Below are 19,843 nucleotides of genomic sequence, written 5' to 3' on the forward strand. Positions count from 1 at the left end.
CAGCCACCTGTTCTGTGTTCATGCCACAGCACACACATACATGACTGAATGTTAGTTCAGCACCTCTTTGTCTTGATTGGATGCTGAAGGTCCACATCATTTGGATATTTTAGAGCCTGGGCACCAAAGAGAGCAGCCTTTCTGAGCAGATATTTTATTGGAACTCCTGCAGTGTAATGCAAATTGTTCTCTTCTGATTTTGAAAAATAAGAGTCTTTAAAAAAAAAAAAAAAAAAATTAAGCCTTGCTGCACAGAACACTTTTTTTTTTTTTAAATATAAAACTTTTATTTTCTTTCTGTAAAAGACTCTTGTGAGAAAGCAGATTTTTCAGGTCCAAGTGAATTAATTAGTGGTTCAAATTCTAGATCTTTTTAGGCTTTAAATAATTACACTTTTGCGTAAGTTTTGTGGGAAAGACAAATTTGTCAGACTTATAAATGAGCTGAAGTCACTTCTGACCTGCAAAAATACAATGCCATCTACTTATGCACTGGTTTGTGTTTTGTAGCCATGCAGAAAGCTTTAGAAAGTTTTCACTGCAGCAGGAATACTGTCAAAGCTAAGGTCTGGACACTTTTTAAGCATTTTGTTGGCCTTCCAGGAGAGCAAATTTAAGCTTTAAGAGGAGACACTACCTGGGCTTCAAAATGGAGGAATCTATTCCTTTCATATAAAACGGCTGTGGTGGTCTGTTTCCTGGAGTTGCGTGCATAGCATAAAATATTACTTAGATACGAGTGGCATGGGTTCATGACTAGCAGGTTCCACTTCAGGTTTTATTTCTCTGTGGTAATGATAGGGGAGTTTTTATTACAGCTCAAAATGGTTGATACCCACTAGATGGTGCTGTGCTGTACAATAGGGTAAAGTGGACTAATGTTTCCATTAGACTGAAACAAGTTTCTGGAAATACTCATGAATGTTATTGATGAATGCATTATGCAGTGCTATCTGTGTTTTATCCAACTGCACTGCACATTCTTTTCTCCACATGACTATGAGTTAACCAAGAGCATTCAGAGTGTATTCCCACCTCACGCCCAGCGTGGAATACAATCTGGATTCACAGCAACTCTGACCAGGATAAACTGCTTAGAAATTAATGAAATTAACATTTATCTATAATAATATAATAGAATAAAAAATGTCAAGGCGTAAGTGGATAAAAAAGTTAAGGAAACTTTAAGTGTTAAGGAAAAAAGTGTACACACCCCTGTTAAAATTGCAGTTTTTAGTTGTTGTTCCTCTTTCGGCTGCTCCCGTTAGGGGTCACCACAGCAGATCATTGGTCCGCCTGTTTTATTTGGCACAGTTTTTACGCCGTATGCCCTTCCTGACACAGCCCTCCCCAGTTTTATCCGGGCTTGGGATCGGCACTGAGAGCGCACTGTTGCCAGTGGCTGGGATTGGTTCCCTGGCTGGGAATTGAACCTGGGCTGCAGCAGTGAGAGTACTGTGGCCTAACTACTAGTCCTCCAGCGACCCAAAATTGCAGTTTTTAGTGAAGTGAGAAAATGAAGCCAAGATAAATCATGTCAGATGTTTTTCCACCTTTCATGTCATATAGCAACAAAATTAGCTAAATTAAACAGCCAGTGTGCTGGTGGGACAAAATTTCTGCTGTCTTTAGAGCATTGCTGTGTCCAGGGATGTAAAGTAACAAACTACTGTATGTGTACTCTTGTTACAGTACTTGACTTCATGGTTCACTGTAATGGCACTTTTTTAAATTAAATAATAGTACTTGAGTGTTTCATAAATATTCAACTTTGCTGTGCTGTTACAGGCTAAAAAATATTCATTTAAACCCAGAGGACTGTAAGTCAATTAAAAAACAGTATGCACAAACTTTAAATAATTTAATTTCAAGACCCAATCAAAGCAAAGCAGTTTCCTTCTGAAAGTCTACTCTTAAGGCATAGGGTTGCCCCCCACCCCATCAAGAATCAGCACCCCATCAAGAATCAGCACCCCATCAAGAATCAGCACCCCTGCTTTGAAACATGAAATAATAGCCAGGTAATATTATGTTTAGTTATATACTGTTGACAAATGAGGTGGTGCCATTTTAGCTTTAGCATAGCTCACATGGTTAGCTAACATAATTGTTCAAAAATGCATTTCTCAGATATATAACATTTTGCAATTAGTTATCTCAGCTGGGGAGATATGAAAAAGAAATTTACTCAAGTAGTTTTTCACCAGACAACATATTTAGCAGGGGTACTGTTAATAGCCCAAAGGTTATTATTTTTCAATATCAGAATATTCCTACGTGATTTTTTTTGTACCACAGCAACGTTTTAAATTCTTTATTAATCAATGAATGACATGTTGTACTTTTTATCCATTTATAGTGCCTGTTATCACTTGCATCACAACATTGCATCTCACCTGCATTGCTTTTTTCTCTTTCCTGAAGTTCATAAGACAAAAAAATTCAGCTTGTAATGTTACCATGAAAATTCAAAGCCCTCTGTTCTGAAGACTTTCCCATGTTGAAAAAAAATTAACCCTCATCTGCTCAGTTGTATCCTGTCTCAGTTGTAAATTGCTTTGAATAAAAATGCTCTGGGCAATATTCTGCTGGTCCTTGTGTAGGATCTTGGGTCCTGGCATTCATGTGGATGTTACTTTGACATGAAAATCAAGTACACCGCTTCATGGTAATGGTATTCCCTAATCGGACTGGCCTCTTTCAGCAGGATAGTGTGCCCTGCCACACTGCAAAAATTGATCAGGAATGGTTGGAGGAACATGACAAAGAGATCAAGGTGTTGATTTAGCCGATTGAGCATCTGAGGGATATTCTGGACAAACAAGCCCAATCCATGGAGGCCCAACCTCGCAATTTACAGAACTTAAAGGATCTGCTGCTAACGTCTTGGTGTTGTTTGATCTCAAGTTGTTTGATCAGCCTTAGTGTGAAATCATATCCTGTTTACAAGTTGAGGAATTATGCAGGCCCAACCAAAATGCACCCGTCTCCACCCACACCTGTGTAAAGGTTTTACACACTGTACAGGTTTATGTAGTGTATATAGCAACAGCATTATGCTTAATACTGTTTTGAAATCTGAATCTGAAAAAAATACAGCTTTAATTTACAAAATTTTGTGCGAGTTTTGAAGGGAGTTATGGCTGGATACACGTCAAAACCAGACACCCACCTTCTACATCCACCATAGTATGCTGAAGCTCCAGTTTTGTCTGTGTTGAGTGACATATTAAAAATGAATCAGAGAAGGCGGTGCGTGGTAAAGAATTTTGCAGTTTGTGCAACTGTAGGTGAAATAATGTAATTGAAATCTACAGTATACTTACTCAACTCAACTCAACTTTTATTTATAAAGCACTTTCAAAACCATTAAAATGGACCAAAGTGCTGTCCATAGATAATAAAAATACTAAAATACATGAAAACATAAAATAACAAGAAGACATAACATCAGGAAAAGCATACAGCCAATCCTTCACAATTCTCCGACCTAATCAAACGCCAAAAGCTTGATAAAATAAGTAGGTCTTCAAGTCCTTTTTAAAAATGTCCATGCTTGACGAGGATTTTATAGATAACGGTAACACATTCCAGAGTGCAGGAGCTGCAACAGAAAAAGCGCGGTCTCCACTACGCCTCAACCGAGACCGTGGGACAGTTAGGAGCATAGTTTGAGAGGAACGCAGATGACGTTGAGATTGGTAAGAGATTAACATGTCCTTTATATACTCAGGAGCCTGATTGTACAATGCTTTATAGACAAACATTAACACCTTGTATTGTATCCTGTATTTTACAGGTAACCAATGATCTCGTTTTCTGGTGTTTGTCAGAATTCTTGCAGCAGCATTTTGGACGTACTGAAGACAAGCAACCAGGGATTCACTTATGCCTAGATAAAGTGCATTACAATAAACCAACTGTGTGGCAATAAAGGCATGCAAAACAGTCTCCAAGTCCTTGTTTGAAAGGATAGGTTTCAGTTTAGACAATTTTCTTAACTGAAAAAAAGATGTTTTCACAACGCTGTTAACTTGACGATCAAAGCGGATTTCAAAATCGAAAATTACTCCAAGATTCTTCACATAACTATTATTGGACAACCGTCCATAACTTTCAATCAGGTCATTTCCGGGTAGTGTGTTCCCAAACATAATAAACTCAGTCTTATCCTCATTTAGTTGTAAAAAAAAATTATTTGCTAGCCATCCCTTTACCTCAGTCAAACACTCATAAAAATTAGCAAAAGATGTACAGCCATCTCATTCCAAAGGAAAATACAGTTGTAGATCATCAGCATACAAGTGATAATTAATATTGTATTGCCTAAAAATTGACCCCAAGGGTAACATATATAATGAAAATAAAGTCGAACTGAGAATTGATCCCTGAGGAACCCCCCAAGTGATAGTCGCAGATGACGAAACATAATTTCCAATTTTAACTGAGCATGTCCTGTCCTGCAGATAGGAGGAAAACCACTTAAGGGCTACACCCTTAATCCCAACATAATCTCTAAGGCGTTCTATTAAAATCACATGATCTAAAGTATCGAAGGCTGCACTTAAATCTAACATCATTTAGGCAACACTTTTCCCAGAGTCAATACTTAAAAAATATCATTTGTAACCTTTAATAATGTTGATTCTGTGCTGTGTTTGGTCCTAAATCCAGACTGAAAAATATCCATTATGTTGTTTCCAATCAAAAATTCAACAAGTTGATTATGGACAACTTTCTCTAAAATCTTATTCATAAAAGGCAATTTGGTAATAGGCCTAAAATTTTTAAAATCCTGTGAATCTAAGTTCATTTTCTTTAAGACTGGTTCAATAACAGCATACTCTGGATTTAAATAATTATGTAGCTGTCAAAATTATTTATTCTATTCTGACGTTCTTTGGGATCTACTCACTGCAGTGCTGAACACAGCTGTAATAAGCTAAGGGATAGGTTGAGCAGCGATTGTTTCTTCTGGAGGATCTTAACACTGTGTGGTTTAGTGTTGTGCCCATTCCTGCTCTTGAAGATTCACATTCCAGCAGAGATTCAAATCTAACAGAACTGAGTCTGACATTCCTCCTTCAAACTGGATTACAGTTAGAGCTACACTTTGCAGTAGTGTTGTTACAATACAGTATATGAATGGGTGATTATCTAACCATTAACTTTTGCAAAAATGCAGAGTAAAATGGGTATCCATCTTTCCTTTTTTTTTTTCAACTCATTTTGTTAAAGCACACTGCCTTTCCTCACAACCACTCTCTCTTTTAGCTTATAATGACCATGTGATAAATACCCACAATGTAAGAGATTTTTTTTGGAAGAGTCATTTTCAAAAATATCTTTTCATTTGGATTGAGCTATTTTTAAATTGAACAATTTTCTGTTCTACAAAATCATAAATTTTTAATTCATCTTCAGTAAATGTTTTATCCATGTCAGGGTTATGGTGGATCCTAAGACTATCCTGGAAGCATTGGATGTAAGGAAAGAATACACCCTGGACAGAATACACACATACATTCCCCCACTTGTTCACACATATGGACAAATTAGAGTCACCAGTCCATCAACTGGCATGCTATTGGGAGGTGTTAGGAAACCAGAGAGCCTGGACACTATTAGTTCTTTAGTAGTTTTTCACGTCCAAGTGAATTAAAAGTTTGAAATTTTAGGGATTCAAAATCCAGATCATTTTACAACATGTGAACTCTTGACACACTGGGTACGACTAATAATCTGCTGAATCACTGTGACCAAGGCTATAAATACACCTTTGTGTAAGTTTTGTGGGAAAGACAAATCTATCAAACTGATAAATGAGCTGAAGTCACTCCTGACTAGCAACATACAATGCCATGTATGTATGCAATGGTTTGTGTTTTGCAGCCATGCAGCTCAACCCTGATCTGATCTTTTAATAAATAAATGCTGTAAGTCAAGCCATCAGAATGTATTGCATGGGCAGATATTATTTTTCTTCACTAAGCCACTGTTTATATACATATTACATATATTACATACAGCATGCCTTATTTTTCCAACCCCCAGTGCTTGGCGTAAAAATCTGCTGTTGATGGGTGGAGTGCTCGGATATAAAGCATGGTGTTGCAGTGTTTATACAGCAGAGCACTTTAGAAGGAAAGTTTTCACTGCAGCAGAAACATGGTTAAAGCTAAGGTCTGGACACTTCGGAAGCATTTTGTTGGCTTTCCAAAGGAGAGTGACTTTGAGCTTAAAGAGGAGACATTACCTGAGCTTCAAAATGGAGGTAACAATTAATTTCATATAAAACGTTTATGGTGGCCTGTTTCCTGGCAGTGGTGCATGGCAAATTTCACTGGCGCTAACTTGTGTTTGAACTGTTTCAGAGGTCCAACTGGAGGCCATCTTCCTCAGCCTTGATCCATATATGAGGTACATTAGTTGCAATTTATACTTTTTTTTTTTATTGTCAAGTAGCAGCTCTGTAGTGACAATGATGTACTGAAGGGAGTGTGCTATTGCAAAAAGCATTATCTGGATAAATTAATTATTAATCCTGGCAAGAATGCAAGCAGCAGTGGATAGCACAGTGGAGTGTAGCACATTTCAAACTGATACAGTAAGCAAACAGCTCGAGTGATATTGCAGAATATGTCACATCATTTACACACCCAATTCTAAAATGTAAAAGTTGCTAAGAAAGTTAGTAAATATGCCTAGACATTTCCCCCTGTAATATTGGACAGGGTCAACACACTACCATTTTCACATCTCAGCATGAAAAATCACAAAAAATTATACTTGAATGAAAATATGGGGATCGTGCCAAAATTTCTTGTCCGAATTTATACTTGAGTGAAAGTTACGAATCTCCACTCTGAAATGTACTCAAGTTTTTCAAAGTACATAATTTTAACTGAAATCAGAAGTGAAGACATTATCAACTTTTAAGTAGCTGCTTGTTTTATGCAACATTGCATATTGCTTATTGATTAACAAAGGCTGATAAGTGTGTAAAGCATTCATGTCATGGAAAATATTGTGTAATAGTCTGATATGAAGATTGATTTAAACCATTTTCACTCTATTTTTACAGATAAACTCCTTGGTAATCAAACTATTTGCATTATGTTTTATTGTTTTGCATGCCATGTTTGAGTATGTTTCTCTGTTACTGCAGAGCTGTGAGTTCAACTTTAATGAAAGAAGGTGATGTACAGATTGGAGCTCAGGTTGCAAAGTAAGACAAACAAACACATCGACAATCAGATATTTCTGTTATATTATGTCATGGTGTAAAATATAAAGAATATTACATCAATGCATTTTATTTTATGTATTTTATTATTTTGGTGTCATCTTTACAGTGGATATATTAGAAAAATGTTTATTCATTAAATCACCAAAGACTGAGTCATGAATTATAAACCACAGCATCTCCAAAACTGTTGTTTGCTTGCCAGGGTACTTCAAAGCCGGAACCCAGCATTTCCTGTGGGCTGTTATGTGGTTGCTCCATGTGGATGGAGGACACACAGTGTGACCAATGGCAAAGCAATTTTTAGCCTTGAAATGACTCGAGTTCTTCCTGATTGGCCCCAAGACGTTCCTCTTTCCTTGGCTGTTGGTGCACTAGGGATGCCTGGGTAATGAAGTTTTATTATCAGTAAGAAAAATCAGTTTATTGCAATTATCTCTGAAGAAAATACCTGTTAAACCATATGAATATTGCTTTATTTGTTAATGCTGTATGGGTCAGTTTGACTGCCCTGTACGGCCTAGAGGAGATTCTGCAGGTGAAGCCAGGTGAAACTGTTCTGGTGAGTGCAGCAGCTGGTGCTGTGGGTACCATGGTGGGACAGATTTGTAAGATTAAAGGCTGTAAAGTGGTGGGTTCTGCTGGGAGTGAGGAAAAAGTGGCCTACCTGAAGGAGCTGGGCTTTGACTACGTTTTCAACTACAAGACCGTAACATCTCTGGATGAGGCACTGAAGCAAGCTTCACCTGAAGGCTATGACTGCTATTTTGAGAATGTAAGTTTTAGATGCTGAGATTAATATAGTGTGTTTTTATGATTTACAATTTGTACATCTTATGATTTACACATTAGTTTCTAACATGGTAGTGACACATACACTAAGAAAAAGAGGAAATAAAGTAACCCAGTAAGAGAGTAATAATAATAATAATAATAATAATAATAATAATAATAATAATAATAGACACAATTAAATATCCAAAAATGTTATCTCATGCAGCTTTACAGAAATCTTGACATAGGTTTAGATGCCTAATGAAAAAGCCAGTGGCAAGGAAAAACTCCCCAAGAAAACATGAGAAAGAAACCTTGAGTGGAACCAGACTCGAAAGGAAACCCAACCTCTTCTGAGTGTCCCTGATAGTGGGATTATAAATCATTACTCTTCTACATCGGTATAATAGAACGTTAAACATACAGAGTGCGTTGAAAGGATGTTTAGTGTGAGCATAATGTGAACATGTGTCTTGGGGACAGTCTTTATGCTTACAGCAACAAGTGTAAGTAACAAACTACAGTATCTGGATGAGATTATCCAATGAAGCAAAGGGCTGAAAGTACTTCCTCACAATTTTGATTTGAGTCACTAGACAGCAGATCTGTTTTTTTTTTTTTTGCTGAATTGAGCTGTAATTTTCTGCCCACTAGCCCTTCGTCTGAGTTTGAGATTTGGTAGCACTTGGTATAGTATCTAAAATGGTCATGTTCACCACACTGGATATACACTAAGGATAATTCCAACAGTATGGCCCTTATATTCCTGGTCCTGAAATGTGTTATTTTTGGTTTTGCATTTTGCGCTCTGTCCAGGTTGGAGGTGCTTTCTTTACTGCAGCACTTAGTCAGATGAGGCCTCGAGGACGCATTGCTGTGTGTGGTGCAATATCGCTGTACAACGCCACCACACCTCAGATGTGTAAGTGCTGGGTAATGTGATCTCTATACCAATTGATATTACTTATGTAGATATGAGTGGCATGGATTAATGATTTGCAGGTTCCACTCTGGCTTTCCTTCTCTTTGGTATTGATCGTAGAGTTGTTATTACATCTTATATGGTTACCACTAGGTGGTGCTGTGATTCAATGTTGTAAAGTGGCCTAAAGTTTCCATAGGACTGAAATATGACTAAAAATATCTCCCACTGCACTTCAGGTCCTTTTCCCCACATGACCATGCTGGCCAAGAGCATTAGGATGGAGGGATTCCAAGTCAGTCAGTGGCCAGAGAAAGATGTGGCATCTGTCAGAAGACTGCTTAAGTGGCTGAAGGAGGCAAGTTAAAACTGAGTGGGCCAAACTGACTGTAGTGCATTAACATAAGCGCTATGAGGTGAGAGCTCTAGTCATGACAGATTTCACTGATCTAGATGAGAGGCACTGGTACCCTTCAGTTCTAAGGTTTTTGGAGTTTACACTACTCCAGCATGTCTAAGTCACCATAAGAGCTGCAGGGTAATTATCTGATAAGTTTAAATGAGTGTATCAATTTGTGAAAAAAAATCAGCAGAGCTGTGGCTATCAGGACCTGTAGACCTCTGATCTATAGAAACATTTATTGTGATTAATTACTTCAGGGGCAGCTAAATGCTAACAAAAATAGAACTCTAGAAATCTTAGTGATTTAATCAGAGGTTTATTCCCTGTATTTGGTGGCCACAGCAGCATTTATTTAGTCAGGAATAAAACACTGACCAGGTGGTGTGTTGTGCAGTGGAGTCACTGACCTCCCTTTTTCCTCTCTGTTAAAGTTAATATGACAAAAAAAAAAAAAGCAGCTTGTCATGTTATCAAGAAAGCACAAAGTCCTCAGCCCTGAAGACTTCCTTGTGGTGGAGAACTTAAAGTTAGGGTTAGGCTTAAAGTTACAGCTTTATCTCTGACTGTTACAAAGGACCATCACTGGAGACTGCATCTAAAAATGTTAAATATATGTCTCCTTACAGAAAAGTACACCATATCATAACATTGGTTAAAAGTTGAGTTTTTGTGCTTTGCATGTCTCCATTGCAGGGGAAACTTAAGGCCAAAGAAAATGTCACAGTGGGCTTTGAGAAGATGCCTGCTGCCTTCATCCAGATGCTGAGAGGGACAGAACTGGGAAAAGCTGTTGTTAAAGTGTAATGACTTTGCTTTTTGTAATGTCACGTATAGAAAATTCAGTGCATATTTGCTGTTTTGGACAATTCAACAATTTTGAATACAAGTAAACAATACAAGTTTTATGAAATTTGACTATTTTTCTGGTGTCTTACTCCCAAGGAATAATTTTCATAAGTATAAATATACATGTATACTAGTAATATATGTATATGTATACAAATATTTTACTATGTTGCAAGGTACAGCAGGTAGCATGGTCCCTGGCTGGTTCAATCCTGAGCTCAGGTTACTGTCTGTGTGGAGTTTCACATATTCTCCATGTGTCTGTGTGGGTTTCCTCTAGGCTCTGTGGTTTCCTCCTATCTCCTAAAAACATACTAATAGGAGCATTGGCTATTCTAAATTGTCCCTAGTTGTGTACGAGAGTGCAAATGTATGTGCATTGTGTCCAGCAATGGACAGGCTTCCCATCCCACTGTACTCCCACCTCGCACCCAGTGTTCCAGGCTCTGGATCCAACACCACCACCCTGACAAGGATAAAACACTTACTGAAGATGAATGAATTAAATACTTTTATCTTTGTAATATATTTTGGCAAAAAGTAGTTCATTCTCACAGTTATTTTTTTGGTTGTAGTTAGTTTATATCATCATCATCATTATTAACTGAGAAATATTTGTTGTTATTTTGTACTATTTCCTTCTGTCACCAAAGTTTAGTTTTCAGTACAAGTAATTACTTACATATAGAAAAGAATATATATAAAATTATATTTAGAACTTTTATTTGGCCTTCCTTTTGGGAAGTAAGAACATGTTCCAGATCATGACAAAAAAAAAAAAAAAAAAAAAAAAAAAACGTATTATTTTAGAAAAATGGGATTAAAATGGACACAGAAACTGAGTGGCCAATCAGAGAATACCAGGCTGTGACGTCACTGACTGTAACGCCATCCTGGAATTTTTAGAGAAGTGTCAAGTCATGGTGACTGGAAACAATGGAGAGTTTCTATTTTTCACTTTTAATCGCCTCTAACCACAAATTACTGCTCCTGATCATGTTTAATTACGCACTGTAAATCTTGCTGATGTCAGTAGGGCTTGTTAATAAACTACCTGTTGCATATTATGCACATTAAACGTGGACATATTCACATATTCTTCTCCTCCAAACACACTGGCTAAGTTCCAATCCGTATACACTACTACCACATCACCTAATCTTACGTGGACATACGAGTTACTGAGCGCAGCGAGTACTTCATTTTCTTATTCTATTGCCATAAAATGGTGCTTGTTGAAGTGGGCGGGACTATGTCGCCATTACGGCTCTATTGCAGCTTCTGATTGGTTTGCTGGCGTCAGGGGGCGGGGCGAGAGGCATGCTTATAACTGGGGTGACACGGCAGTAACGTACATCATGTTTGGTTATATGTGTGTGTGTACCTAGGCAAGTGTAGAAAGGTTCACCATGGTTGTACTTATCGAGAGTTTGGTAAGTTTTTATTTACTTGTATATTCTTTTCAGATACTTTTAAGCGGTTCTGATATCAGTAGAATGCATGTTTACTGTATGTAGGCTTAATATTTAGAAATTCCTGTTTTATGGTGGAAGCAACATTATGAAGAGATTTAATAATTTCATCAATATGCTCTGTGTGAATCTGTATAGTCTTTATGTCACTAAGGGGTTTAAAAAGCTTAAACCCCTGGTCAAAAGCTAAACAGCATATATTCTATATGCACTAAATTTGACAGCCTGTGTTTTTTTTTCTTCAGACCCTCAGAAGTTTTACTTTCTTTTTGCCGAAAGATTAAATACTAAGAGCTAAACAACACTATGATTTACAGCTAGACTGCTTCTTTCTTGCCGTTTTTCTTTCTTTTTTTATTATAATGTCATATGCAATTTGTTTAATGGCCAGAGAGATAGCCTGTGAAACTAGTACACACTATTTTGCATAGTAGTAATTTGGAACACAGCCTCAGGGCCCTGACGTCCTTGTATATCAGCCAAACAGCTGGTGTAGATGCTTCATTCCTAGCAGTAAAGTTTGTATTATTCTTGAATTCATGGTGGCATTTGAATGTGTAGGCAGACTTTGTAGCCATCTTAATGTTGCGTAATTTAACTGATTGCATCACACACTGCTATAACCTGATGACTCTGAACATGATTTTGAGGAAACACTTTCAGACAACTCTCAGTGCAGTTTAAACTTTATGTTGAACAGGTTGATTTATGGACTAAAGCTTTTCAGTTGTTTTGCCTCTACTTGGTTCTGTCTCCTATTTGTACTTGTTTTACCCATTACTCACAATCACCTTTTGTCTCTTTTATTCTCCTCAGGATGAGTTCATGGCAGCCCTGAAAAATGCAGGGGACAAATTAGTGGTAGTGGACTTCACAGCCTCCTGGTGCGGCCCCTGCCAAAAGATTGGCCCCATCTTTAAAGTGAGTACTTCTGTTGAGGTCTCTCTTCAACATCTGCAGTTGTCAGAGTGTAATGAGGATTGCTCAGTGACTTTCTTATTCACTGGGAGAGGCTGTGTGTTTATGTTTTGTTGTTGTGGCAACCAGAGAGTAGGCTGAGCAGTTCTTGAGAGAGAGAGAGAGAGAGAGAGAGAGAGAGAGATAGACAGAGATAGACAGAGACAGACAGAGAGACAGACAGAGAGACAGACAAGGAGACCTATATATATTCTTCATCTATAAACAAAAGTAAACTGCAATATTGTGTAGTGTATACACTATTTATAATCTTCTAAACTGGCCCTAAGCCACAATCAGACCTTAAGCTATTTACCCTCTTCTATTTCCTCTTTCTTTCTTCAGACTCTGTCAGAAAACCCAGAGTATAAGGATGTGGTTTTTCTGAAGGTAGATGTGGACGAAGCACAGGTAAGTCACCCAGTGTGTGTACAATTACCATCTTATGCAGACTGTTTTAAAGATCTTTGTTTTGTGGCTTTTTTATTGTCCCTAATACTTAACCAAATCACACAGCCAGTGTGTGTGCCAGATGAAACTCCTGTTGTCTTTAGAGCATTGTGAGAGCATATATATTGCTGTTTGCTGTGTCAGTGAGAGATACCTGTTTATCAATGTGGACATTTTCATAGTGTCATCAAACTGCTGTTTAAGTGTGTAGAAAAAACAAATAGTTTTCCCTGCTGTCTCCAGCATTGCACTAGCAATTTGTAAGAAGATCATTTTTCATCCACCATCTTTGTCAGTGTTACAGAGTGATGATTGGCTTATATACAGTATTGTGTATATTGATAGGATACACCACAGCCAGTGTGTTAAGTAAGAAATAAAATATAACAAAACTGACACTGGAGACCTCTTCCAAAAAGTTTTTTTAATCTGGCATACACATTGCTGTGTAAGTTACTATATAAATGATAATGTGTTAGAATGAGTGCATTAATAAAAACCTTACAGCCAACACTATTGTCAGAGCTGCTGTTATTGAAGATTAATCAACACTTTCATTAAGCATTCAGCAGTGCTGTGGTATAAAGTGGTTTGAAAACCACAGGTCTATTTTATTAGCCCTGGTCTTGGCAGTGCAGCGAATCAGAGTGTCTTCTGAATGAGAATGTTGATGTAATCTGTCTTTCAAAGCCACAAGGTTTAAAGTTGGGTTCAAGGGGGTAATGTCTAGCAATTATTCCTGATGTAATCTGTCTTCGATGTTAATCTTGGCTTTAGCTTACTTCTGTAACTAAAACACATTACAAGAATCTTCCTTAGGCTTACTCAGTGCTAAGTCAGGAAAATATGGCTGCTGCAACCCAGACACTACTCACATGATCTCCACTGTGTAATCTGTTGGATTTCCAACACATTTGCATGCAGTTTAATAAAGCTTTATTAAAATGGCTGGATAATGCCATTGTTTTATATATATATACATAAACAATGGCATTATCCAGCCATTTTAAGTCTTTGACTGCAAAGGATTTGCATCCAAGTATTAAAAATAATCCTAATATTTATGATTATGTTAGTTTATCCAATTACTTTCGAGCCTGTGAAAATTTCTGAACAGTTAATGCAATATTTTTATTAAACCCGTTGAATTAAAGCTGACAGTCTACACTTCAATCACATCTTGATTGCTTCATTTCAAATCCATTGTGGTGGTGAAAAAATACTTATAGACCTGACTGTATATATACATATACATATACATACACACACACACACACACTGATCAGCCATACCATTAAAACCACTGACAGGTGATGTGAATAACTTTGATTATTTGTTACAATGGCACCTGTCAAATAGAATCCCAAGTATATCCACAAGTATGTCCCATTATTAATGATGTCTCTCTATGCAATATTTGATATTGCTTCATTGTCCACTATATTTCTGCATTTGATAGAAGTTAGAAGCAAGGTTATGAGAAGTTATTCACACATTGTGTAGCGACATTTCCTGTGCTACACAAAAGGAAATGTTTCTAGTTTGCATAAATCTTCTGGGCGTTGAAATGGCACATAGAGAGAGCCATGTTGTCTCATCTTGCAGAATGCACTCGAAGCTGTGTGTCTGACTGAAATGAAAGGATGATATTACAGATTGCTATCTGCTAGTCCAGTGGTGAAGAAGCATATTCGGCTAATTTAATAAAACTTTAATCTGTCTCCACCAGGATGTAGCCAGTCACTGTGCTATCAGCTGCATGCCAACTTTCCACTTCTACAAGAAAGAGCAAAAGGTGAGTTCTTAGACTGTGTGACGTTCTCTAATAACTAACGTCTAGGTTAAAAGTCCTGTGTTTTATAGTAGCATAGCATTATTGTGTAAGAAGTCAATTGATGCATTACATTTGTCAGCCTCAGTGTGATCTCATATCCTGTTTACAGATTCATTCCTTTTCTGGGGCCAGCCAAGAAACACTGGAACAGAAGCTCAATGAACTTAAATGAACACATACAAACACACCATGCATATTAGGTTTTAACTCTCCCTTATAGGAGGCTCTACTGCAAGCTTATCATTCTATATATCTTGTACAAAATTATGGACGTTTTTTACTGGTTACCAAAAGGGGCTTATGTTATTTACTTGTTTTAATATGATGAATTCTAAATAAATAAATAAATAAATGTCTTAAACTGCGTAACACACCTGCTTCCCATGTAGTTGTATTTTCTGCTTTAATAAAAATGTGAAAAGAATAGTTTATACACATATACACTGAACAATCACATTAAAGTTTTTACACATCGTACAGGTTCATGTATATAGCAGCAGAATTATGCTTAATACTGTTTTTATTTTCTATATGAAAAAATACAGCTTTAATTTACAAAACACTTGGTATTTGGAGTTTTGGAGGGAGAAATGGCTGTTTACAGGTCAGAACTGTCTGAAGACTTCTACATCCACCATGGTGTGCTGATGCTCCAGCTTTGTCTGTGTTGAGTGGCTTATTAAAAATGAAAATATCCTGGTTTTCTTTTCCTAGGAGAAGGAGAATAAAAAAAGGTCTCAGTACGTGCTACTATAGATGAAACATAATTTACAACCCTAAACCCCTTAATCAGATTAATTTCATTGAAATCTATAGTGAAATTACTCTGAATTTAAATGGTGATGTAGATGTCAAGATCATTTGTCCTATTTGGTTGCATATTTTAATAGCTGACAGAGGAGCTTTGGTATCTACTCCCTGCAGCACTTAAACTAAAATTTGTGAAGGTCCAGTTACATAAAATTTCTTCAGTTACATAAAATGTCTGGATAAGCAGCTAATATGAATGAATGTTGACAACAGTTACCTTTTAATGCTTGACCATTAATGATTGAATAGTTCATGACTGTATTCAAAGTGATTATGTTTTGTTTGATTGTGGCGCTTCATGTTATCAATTTTAACTAGTGCCCTAGACTCTGAACAGAGGAGATACTGTTTTGAACTTAGAATAAACACATATTGTTCTGTTCAATCATTTTTAAACATTCTGTTTTTGTAGTCAATCTTTTTCTAAATAAACAATGTAGTTATTTCACTAATCAGCCCAGACACAGTAAACTAAGTAAAAACTATTTCCTTTCTCAGTGAGCTACCTTCGGCTAAGTAACTGCCATAAATGCAAGTAATTGGCCACAAGATCTGGCACAGAAGCTGCTACAAATCATGTTCAAAAAACTGATGCTGAACAGGCAGTTTTATTTCTTATTTTGATCAGTTGCTACAGTATTTATCAAGTGCCCGGTTCATTCTGCTGCAATTCTTTGCTGGGTCCATATCCAGGCTGTGGTCTATCAGTTAATAAATGCTGAGCTATGGGATAGGCTGAGCAGCAGTGATTAGTTCTCTTGGTGAAACATAATGCTGTGTGGTTTAGAAGTCAGGCTATATTACAGTTTGCAGGAATATCCATCTCCAGGAGCAGCTTTGGCCACTGATGGTTTAGTGCTCATAACTATTAATCAGCATCTTTATTTAATTAAGCAGATGCTGTGGCCTTTCAGTGAAATCTACTGTCAGTGATGGGTATGAAACTGCCAAATCTATAGATATAAGTAAAATATTATAGTTTTTAGATTAAAACAGGTGAACAGATATTTATTTGTACAAAACAGACCCGTATTATCAGTCCTTAGCTGATTTGTGTTAATGTGTAACTGTGTGTATACACTCACCTGGAGCAATCAGGGCCACCCCAGCCTTGACTGCAGCGGCACCTGTTAGGCCTGATACACCTGCCTCCATTCTGACAGGGCGATGAACACACCGCTGAGGACACATCACACACACACTCTTATTAACATCCAATACATCTATACTTAAATACTAAAACACTCATATGTATGATTTATCAGAAACCTTACATGTGATTCATGTGATTTTTGTGGAAAATTGTGATTCTGAGGTCTACAGTTTAGTCACTGTTTATTTAATAAAGGAGTAGTTTGTAATGTTAAGCTCTCTACTGCATATAAGGCAAATCACAATTTCAGTAAAAACAATGAAGGATCTTTCCCTTCCCTCCAACCACCTCCCCAGCTGATCGTGCATAAGGATCATGAAAACGAATTTAAACAACTAGTGTCATACGTGTAGAACAAAAAACTGACAAAAATGTCAAAAGTCACTGAGTTTTTAAATTAGTCATTTAGTAGATATAACCTAAGCCGTGTGTTGTTGCTGACATATATATATATATATATATATATATATGCATCTGAATCAGCATAAAGTTTTCTGCTTAGCTAAACAGCATATGCTCTCTAAAGCTTATGACATCCAGAAGTCAACATATTAGCTAAATTCACAACATAAGGAAAACTTGCACAAGAAGATAACCTCATGAGTCATAGATGGTAGTGTGTGCTTTTTAGCTGTTTTTGTGCTTCCTGTTGCGTTGTACAGCCTGAAACAAAGATCCAGGGTTTCATGCACAAAGATCCATGCACAAAAAATCCAGTGCATGGTAATATTGCATATTTACCACAACTTACTGTATATAACTTATTATACCACAACTTATATCGCAACTTATATAATGGCATATAAAAAGATAGTAGTAGTTCCTGTAAACTGCATTACATCAAGCATGCATGAACTCTCCAACTAATAAAATTTAACAACAGGTATGCAAGAATCTAACCAACATACTAGACCAACGTGTGTCTAGATCTATGGAACATCTAAGGGACATCACATTATCTGTAACATTCCCAAATTTCCTCTCTGCTTCAAAGACCTTTGTCCCCTCACAGTGAGGCACACAAACACACCTGCCATGAGTCAACGAAAAGACTAAGCGTGACAAAACACAAAACGATTTTCCTTAGCAGGAGCTAAATAACCAGTTAATGACTAGTATTGTGTCCATAGAAATGTGTGTGTGTGTGTGTGTATACTGTCTCTGTTAGGTTCAGATATGATCCCTTAGGCAGAATGACTTGGCATATGTTTTACATGATCATATATTTTACACTTTCTTTCTAGCATGATCCTGTATTGTTATGTGTTGTAGCACAGTCATTTTGTTCCGCTCCAGACATGTACATGGACGGGGTGACAATAAACTTAGGAAATACCAACAGACTGTGAGTGATAAAAGATTCAAGGAAGTTCAAGCCAAGATTTTTCTGTTCTTAACAGTCAGCCACAAAGTTCAAATAAAGGCCTTCCTTTATTTTATTTCCTTGTGACTATTGGAGGGTTCATCTTATTTATTCCGATAAATTGTGAAACCTCCAGGACATTGGGTTGGGGTAAAGTGCACTTTATTTCACTACCAGATTTGAAAATGAAATCAGCACCTACAAGGAAATATCAGCTATAAGTAAAAGGTTATAAAGCCCTTTTAAATTCCTTTATACATTCCATGTATATATTAATTATTTGTTTTTTTATTAATTATATAAAATGAAATGTTATTTAATGTATATTTAATATAAATTATATAAAATATATAAAACTACTCATACTAATCAATGAGTCAACTGTAGTTCAGGCTGGAAAAAAGTATGTGAACCCTTTAATAACTGGTAATTTATAGAACCAGCAAACATTTCTTGTTGATGCAGGTCAGATTTAGAGAAAATGTTTTTATTCTCAATTTTTTTTTTAAGAAAAGCCCTCTTTATGTCATACCACATGCCATCTCAGCTGAGTTAAAGCACTGAATTCTCGAATGACCAAATACAAAGCATCTACATTTTAAATTAATCTTTTTTCAAATCAGTTTTTTTCCACACTTGTGAAAATGTGTTTTGGGTCACTGTCTTGTTGCCTGTACTATAAAGCTTCAGGTGACTGACCACTACCCTGACACTCTACTGTAACATTTATAAATACAACTTTTAATGAATTATTTTCCTAATGGCTGCTATTCAGACACTGAGACAGCAAAGCAGCTGCAAACCATGACACTCCCAACACCATGCTTCACAGAGCATTGTCCCAGAAGCACTGTGTGATCTATAGGCACTGCCAGATAAACATGGCTAGGAAGTCATTTTCCACATCAATATAATTAAACCAAGGGGTGGGTGATATGACAAAAAAAATCATACCATGATGCACAAAATTTTCACAAAATGTATAATGAGATTTAGATTTGCTGACAAAGTACCAGAAAAAAACACGCCACATGGTTTCAATTATAATCTTATTATATTTGTGAGTTTGTTTTGGAATCGAGGGTTTGTCTGATTAGTGATCATCAACATGAAGATCTGTTACAGTGCTTGTTGCTGTAGTAACTGCCACAGTGTGACACAATGTGACCCCAGGAGATTGTCTTATCTCACTCTCTTTCTCCCTTTTATCCCTTGAGGAGATCACTCTCGTTAATTATTCCTTAACTTACCACTCTTGTACTCATGCGGTTGATCAAGTTAGTCTAACATGCTCACATATGTCCAAGAAACATAAGGAGTTCTTTCATTTAGATTTTAAGGACAACGTTTAACTACAGATGGTGTAAATGTGCAGATATATTTTGCAAACATATTTAGTATTTGCAATACATGTGAACATAAAAGACAATTGCAAAAGTATATATATATTTTTTGCATTTACTTCTGGTCCATTCAATCACACATACAACCACCCACAGCTATATACTGTATGTATACACACATACACACACACACACTTCTTTTTCTTACTTTCCGTGAGAGGACTTTTCATTGACATAATGTAAAGCCAAATGTTCTACGAGGACAAAAGT

The 19,843-nt window shown here is 36.8% G+C and overlaps 3 protein-coding genes across 7 annotated transcripts in view; 2 read left to right on the forward strand and 1 right to left on the reverse strand.

The window, feature by feature from the left end:
- Positions 1-27: 27 nt before the first annotated feature.
- ptgr1.2 (prostaglandin reductase 1, tandem duplicate 2) lies at positions 28-10,941 on the forward strand. 2 transcript variants are annotated; one of them, XM_026936788.3, is made up of 8 exons: positions 28-6,274; positions 6,375-6,420; positions 7,169-7,228; positions 7,452-7,634; positions 7,748-8,021; positions 8,837-8,942; positions 9,182-9,300; positions 10,039-10,941. In XM_026936788.3, the coding sequence occupies exons 1-8, from the start codon at positions 6,169-6,171 to the stop codon at positions 10,147-10,149; spliced, it is 1,005 nt and encodes a 334-aa protein (XP_026792589.1). In that variant the 5' UTR covers positions 28-6,168; the 3' UTR covers positions 10,150-10,941. The 2 variants fall into 2 exon arrangements, with proteins under 2 accessions (XP_026792589.1, XP_034159160.1); XM_034303269.2 differs by having other exon boundaries at positions 9,182-9,358; positions 10,039-10,118.
- A 529-nt stretch (positions 10,942-11,470) lies between these two features.
- On the forward strand, positions 11,471-15,275 carry txn (thioredoxin). Its single transcript, XM_026936814.3, has 5 exons — positions 11,471-11,624; positions 12,480-12,584; positions 12,966-13,031; positions 14,800-14,865; positions 15,014-15,275. Exons 1-5 carry the CDS (start codon positions 11,601-11,603, stop codon positions 15,074-15,076), a joined length of 324 nt encoding a protein of 107 aa, XP_026792615.1. The 5' UTR covers positions 11,471-11,600; the 3' UTR covers positions 15,077-15,275.
- A 15-nt stretch (positions 15,276-15,290) lies between these two features.
- Positions 15,291-19,843, reverse strand: part of svep1 (sushi, von Willebrand factor type A, EGF and pentraxin domain containing 1) — an 88,055-nt gene continuing 83,502 nt past the window's right edge. For all 4 annotated transcript variants that reach the window (XM_026936738.3, XM_026936737.3, XM_026936739.3 and 1 more), the window contains 2 exons: positions 16,800-16,893; positions 15,291-15,614 (listed from right to left, as the gene is read on the reverse strand). In XM_026936738.3, the coding sequence (XP_026792539.3) occupies positions 15,584-15,614; positions 16,800-16,893 (125 nt within the window). In that variant the 3' untranslated portion in view covers positions 15,291-15,583. The remainder of the gene's footprint in view (positions 15,615-16,799; positions 16,894-19,843) is intronic.

Source organism: Pangasianodon hypophthalmus, chromosome 4 (assembly GCF_027358585.1).
Source record: "Pangasianodon hypophthalmus isolate fPanHyp1 chromosome 4, fPanHyp1.pri, whole genome shotgun sequence".
Classification (NCBI taxonomy): Eukaryota; Metazoa; Chordata; class Actinopteri; order Siluriformes; family Pangasiidae; genus Pangasianodon; species Pangasianodon hypophthalmus.

Excerpts from the sequence above, each read along its gene's own strand:
- txn (XM_026936814.3), top strand. The coding sequence starts at position 11,601 with ATGGTTGTACTTATCGAGAGTTTG. Across the intron at positions 11,625-12,479 it reads TTGTACTTATCGAGAGTTTG|GATGAGTTCATGGCAGCCCT; the intron begins GTAAGTTTTTAT and ends TATTCTCCTCAG. Across the intron at positions 13,032-14,799 it reads TAGATGTGGACGAAGCACAG|GATGTAGCCAGTCACTGTGC; the intron begins GTAAGTCACCCA and ends TGTCTCCACCAG.
- ptgr1.2 (XM_026936788.3), top strand. The coding sequence starts at position 6,169 with ATGGTTAAAGCTAAGGTCTGGACACTTCGGAAGCATTTTGTTGGCTTT. Across the intron at positions 6,275-6,374 it reads ACCTGAGCTTCAAAATGGAG|AGGTCCAACTGGAGGCCATC; the intron begins GTAACAATTAAT and ends GAACTGTTTCAG. Across the intron at positions 8,943-9,181 it reads CGCCACCACACCTCAGATGT|GTCCTTTTCCCCACATGACC; the intron begins GTAAGTGCTGGG and ends ACTGCACTTCAG.